We start from the raw sequence: 6000 nt of genomic DNA, 5'->3' as shown, positions 1-6000 counted from the left end.
CCCCCCCGAATTCTAAAAGAGGATAGAGCCCCTGCTTGCTACCCATAAAAAAGGATCACAGAGAGATTGTTGGCACTAACCCTGTTTTCCGTAGAAAGAGAACTTAGCAAAACCCTGGATGAAATATATAAGAAGAAAACAAACTGTGACGCTGTTTGTAAATACCAAATGGCAAACAATGCTTGGCTACATTCAGTAACTATATTTTTAAACCTACTTTATTTTAAGCATATTCCTTGCCCCGCAACAATTACTTTTGCCCCTTGAAAATTTTTTAAAGTTACGTCACTAAACTTGAGCAATTTTGAAACTCAGCTGTGACACAAACTAACGGATAACAAATTTTATTTCCAAAGGTTTTTCTAACGAAATAGGATAAGCATATACTTATATGACTGTTTGGGGATCTGTCATACTTAAGAAATACTTGACATTGCTGTATTGTCCTGGAAGCCATCAACCATTTCCATTCCAAACTGCAAGCTCATTTGAAGAATGGACTTGACTTTCATCAAGACGTTAACAGCACTTTCTTTATGTATTTTGGTCCTCAGCACCGACGCCGCAGGTAATGACTTATACTTTTATTTTATTTGCTCTTTGACAGGATGGACTTTACTTTATTCTCTATACAATCTTGTAATTTTCGATGGGTTTTTGCAAGTAATTGAGCATGAAATTGCATTGTATTCATATCATATAAAGTTCAAGACGATATGCCGACATGTTGCATAGGCAGAAGTCAACCGCTTAAAATCAACTTGAAATTCAGTGAAATATCTCGGTACACCAGTTCAAATTATTTTAAGCTTAGTTTAAAACGGACTCTACAAAACTATTATCCACAAGAAATACTTCGCATTCAGAACATGTTATAATGGAAAAGTAGTGGCTTACCGGTGATTTTCAACCGGTGTTTCGGTGAAAGATTGTCAGGTGTTTCGCAGATATTTATTAGTTTCTCTCTCCTGATGCTCGACTCGTGCTTCATAGAACACCGGTCGAAAATCAAAATTACAAGAGCTTTAAGTTTGTCTATCTGCAATCCCCTGCTCGAATATCAACTTTGTGGTCATCTAAACAGGCTCAGATATCGCACAGAGAAAAACTGAAAGTCAACAAGTTGTTTTTGTGTTGTTTATTTTACTGTATCATTCTAAAATATCGTTTGGTGTTTCACAAGATTGTTTTAATGCATAAAGTGTTCCGTGGCTCAAACAAGGTTGAAAAACTCTGACTTAGGCTAAAGCCCTGGCTTTTAAAATAAGTAAGGAGCTTACCACAAGTAACAGCCCACGGTGATGAAGTGATAACACCTTCTGCAAATACGCCAGTGCTTTCTGAGGGGACAAAACAAACAAAAGAACCTATTTACAAAATTGCAGACGGGTTTGCCGAAGTACGGGGATATCATCAGACCATGAATCCTATTACCTTAGAGTTCTATCGGCGGTAACTTTGATAATACGATTGTAATTAAGGTGCGATACTTGCAAGACAATGCTTGATTGTTTTCCTTGAAATCTTTGTGTGTTGTTTGTGTAATGACCTGGAAATTTTTTTCAATGTTGTGACGTATTTTAGTAATACCAATGATGCTCTGATTCACTGCTGTGGAACCGCATCAACAAAACTTTTTAGGAAGTGAACCTTTTCAATTCTGTGTCACAATCGTCACTTACCATTAGGCCTAACCTAAAATGTGACTTATGCGAAAAACGCTGGTAGACCTGTGCCTCTATCTGGAATCGAACCTAGGTCTACCAAAACTGATGTCGCAGACCATTCCATTTAATAACTGACGAAGTCTTGCAGCGTGGTAATGTGGGCTGTATCCTACGTCTAAAGCGCAATGTTGTAAAAACCGCTAAAGCCTCAATCTTATTGTTTGTGTAAGATTAATTGACATTACGACGAAACAATTTGCATTGTTTCATGAAAAGTCACGCCGGGGAGTGACAAACTTCCCTGCATGAGATGCCGGGAAAAGTTACTTTTGTGTTCAGTTAATTATGACTGTGATTTTGAGGATACATCATCCAATTTTTCGTGCTCATACATAAACAATGGATGGAGAAGAAAATACGTTTTAAAAGACTCCAAAGGTCAAAGAGGTAATGAAAAGTGTTGTTCTTTTACTTACATAACTATTTTAAAGGCTTTTTGAGCTTTTACTAGGCTTATTGGTTTTTGGTTTATATTTACTTCGTGTCATAAGCTTAGAACTATTAAAACAATGTAGTGGGTGATTAGTATAGCCTGCATTATATCTGGAAGTAGATGAATATGCCTATACATTATGCTATATCTTTATTACATTATTTCATTATATCTATTATATATTTATATCTATATTATATACATTATATCTAGAAGTAGATGTATATGCCAGTAAAGTAGGATACTTGAAGTGGGGCAAGTCTTGTGTAAAATGTTGTAGTTGTACCAAAAATCGCCATCATCAGCTTAGCACTTACTGGACCAGTAAACTGACAAACAAGATTTGACATGAATTCTTGGCCAACGTTTTGTTTTGTGCCAGGATATGTGGCTGCTGTCAAAACTGCATCAGGAGCTTCTCTGTTGTCACAATATTTCACCGTCGAACATGATGGGGCATGTTTAAGTTTCTACTACAGGATTTTTGAAGCCAATCGCGCAAATTTTACAGTTATCAATCAGCAGAGCGATGGCAGGTGCACGCAGCTGTGTTTGTTTATTATTGGTTACAATAGATTAAAGTACAGTAAAACGATGTCAATTCTACATACAATTTACTTCAACTCATAGCTTACCATCACACAATTAAGTTACCTGATTAAGCATGGGCAGCGCTAACTTGTAGGCTATATCGTAATTAACATCGCCTTATTGATTGATTGTGGAAATCTCTATTTTCGGACTACTTTTTGAGAGCTTAATCCTGGCAGTTTTGCATACTTGCAGCTTTCAACCACTCACGCCGCCAAGGTTACTGCGATTGATGGAGGGAAGTTCCCGATTGTTGGCGCAGCTATGAATTGGAAAAATACAGCATAACCGAAGATGGATACGAAGATTGCCCTCCCGTCCACTTACTGTAAATCTTCAACTACCAGGTGTAAGCCCGGATACAACGAAAAATTTAAAGCAAGCATGAGCACTTTCACATGAAATTTTTTTACATATTGAGAACGATACGCAATTGCAATGATATCTTTAACATCAGGTTACAAGTATGACATCAGCATACCAATAACACAGTTGTTCCAACTCGAAAACTGTGTTACATGTTATTATATTTTCAGAGATTCTCCAAAGATTTTATTTGCAACTAAAAATGCTACCTCTTGGACGAAAGTTCAATTAAATTTGGTTGGTTCAGTTCCAATACATTGGAACTTCAAGGTTTCGATGGACCCAGCAAACATACAACTGGATGTTGTGAAATTAACTCCAGTTGCCTGTAGGTACAGTTATGATAGTGTTTCGGTTTAATTTTCATTTGGTTTAGGCATGACATGTGAAGTGACTTCTTAATTAAAAACCTTTATTAAATATCCCAATCACCCTTAAACAAAACTATAAAATTTTCAGTAGAAGTAGACAATGAACAGTATACTCACATAGACAGCATATACTGTAGAATACTAAACGTTAAATAACATGATGCGTTCTACTGGTGTAAATTAAGTTAAACTATCACAAGATGTATAAAGTGACAATCTGCTATCTGCACATAGGCAGCATATGGAATTCTAAAGTATTAAAAAATCTTAACTTATAGTGGTCATTCAGCAATTCAACTGGCGTTAAAATGTAGGCTGCTCTCAACACTTTTGATATTGCATTCGTACTTATTGCTTCACATTATACATGTAAGCCTATCAATCTCATACTAAGCTTTTAAGATATATATGTGATGTGCAAATTTACCTTGTTGTTCGAACACGTTTTCATCACCTTGAGTCCAACAATAAAAATGAAATTTTAAGACCTTTATTTTGTAAACGTCAAACTAACATATACAGTAGACTAATATTGAGGGGTACAACTTGCTGCAAATTTGCAAGGGTTGATTAAAACTATTTTTGTTTCGTTTTTATCACAAATATTTACTTTAATCTCCCAAAGTCTACATAGCACGTAAACAACATAGGGCGCTACCGGAATTAGACTATTTCTAACTAGAGGCCTACTCTTTTCTTGTACTTATAGTAGGCTACTGGTCGGAAACTAAGTTTATTTAGTGCAACTTTTTTTAGGCCCAAAACAACGATCAACCCAAACAACTTCACAAAATGGTTCTGCACTATTTATGCATGTAAAATCAGGTATTTATTGGAGTTTTTTCCTTCACAAAGACTTTGCCAAAAATACTTTAAATGGATAACACACGTGCGAGATGTGAAGCGAATCGTATTTTATTATTGTATCAAGAATTTGTATGAAAATAAAGTAATTTGTCTTGTATGTTTATACTGGAAATAAGCTTTTGTTGTATCAACGCAATTCACCTTTGTAGTAACTTCGTTTCTAAGTGCGAGCTATTTCGCTTTATTGTGCACTGGAAATGAAAAGCATGAGCAGCAAAAGATGTAGGATGCAGCGGTTCCTTGTGGTTTAGTCTTGCTACTATAAACTTGTTTTATGTTTACGTTTTTTTATATTTAGTGTGCTTTGAAGCCTGTGCTACTTTATTTCCTATTCCAAAGTTACTGTTCTTAATATGTGCATGATGCACTTGTACTTGTTTCACTTTTATCGTTCACCGTTCGTCACGACTGCCAAATAAAGCATGTTGAAACACACTAGTTGCTGCAATAAAGAGTACTTCTGACATGGTAGTAGACAAACTCACTATAGTAAATAACCAAGTCAGTTCGATACTATTTCAACCTATGCCTATACAGAAAATACGCAAAGAAGTTATTTTGTCATAGGCTATCGCAAATTTGTGTCACTGCTATTCTTTTTCTTAGATGCCAACAACATTCGAAAATACCTTTTTTTCATTACCCATCAGTATTATTTTTATTCCTAACGAGCATATTCTATCTTTCATTCAACTTTCTTGACCAGAAACATACGGAAAGTGATTTGGATATAGTGTCTTCAAAAACGGTGTTTTTCTTACTTTGGTAACAATCAGTAAGTTTCTGACAATTCAGGTAATTGGTCATAGAACCAGGTAAGTGGCTTACGGGTTGTAGGGAATGATCCCCGACAAAAAAAAATGTTGGGAAGCGCTCGAGTGAAGAACATTTCACTGCTTCTAATTTGCATGCCAGCGCTATCTCTCTCAATCAATCAAGGTTAAGGCTTTGGAAGCAGCAGCTTTACGAAACACCTGCGAAAACGGCAGATTTTTAAGCTAGGTCGTTAACTTTCGTCTAGACACCAAAGTGCACCTTTTTGAAAAAGTTATTCAACAGTGTTGAAAGCAATTTGTATGGATTAAATCTTTATGCCAGGGCAAATTCTCAGTAATACTACACGCGTAATATAGTAGATCATACGTAGAGACCATGAAGCTTCCAAATGCAAAAATATTGAATCTTTTACAGGTGCCGATTGCTGTTTAACTTTTGTAGTCAAGCAGCCTCAGATTTCGAAAAAAGTTACTTTTTTGCTTCAGCGATTGAAAATATCTTTGCATTTCTCAATGTATTGGAAGTGCTCGAACATAAAATGGCTTCAAAACCTACGTGCTTAACACAGCTAAAATACAGGACATAAAAAGTTGTCAAACCCACTCCCGTAAAACGACTAACACGACATTGAAACTTTGAAAGTTTTTGGTTCCATTCCAACTCCACCATTAAACACTTCATCAAGCGAAAACTTAACGGTAAAACTCGGTGATCGAGCCTGCGTCAGTGGTTCAAAGTTTCCAAAAGTATCCTAAGACGTCCAGGATTAAGTTCTCAAAGTAACTTTCTCAGTTTGAAGATAAAGATTTCTACAGTACAATCAAAAGCATTAAATTAGATTGTAATAGCATGAAAAACACAAGCAAAG

At 35.9% G+C, this 6000-nt stretch overlaps 1 protein-coding gene across 1 annotated transcript in view; it reads left to right on the top strand.

The window, feature by feature from the left end:
• The first annotated feature begins 373 nt into the window (after nt 1-373).
• Nucleotides 374-6000, top strand: part of LOC145765253 (collagen alpha-1(XII) chain-like) — a 58331-nt gene continuing 52704 nt past the window's right edge. The window contains exon 1 of the mRNA XM_082577045.1: nt 374-568. Within this exon, the coding sequence (XP_082433171.1) occupies nt 496-568 (73 nt within the window). The 5' untranslated portion in view covers nt 374-495. The remainder of the gene's footprint in view (nt 569-6000) is intronic.

This window comes from Aplidium turbinatum, chromosome 2 (genome assembly GCF_918807975.1).
Source record: "Aplidium turbinatum chromosome 2, kaAplTurb1.1, whole genome shotgun sequence".
Classification (NCBI taxonomy): Eukaryota; Metazoa; Chordata; class Ascidiacea; order Aplousobranchia; family Polyclinidae; genus Aplidium; species Aplidium turbinatum.
This window is presented reverse-complemented; position numbering and strand designations above follow the sequence as displayed.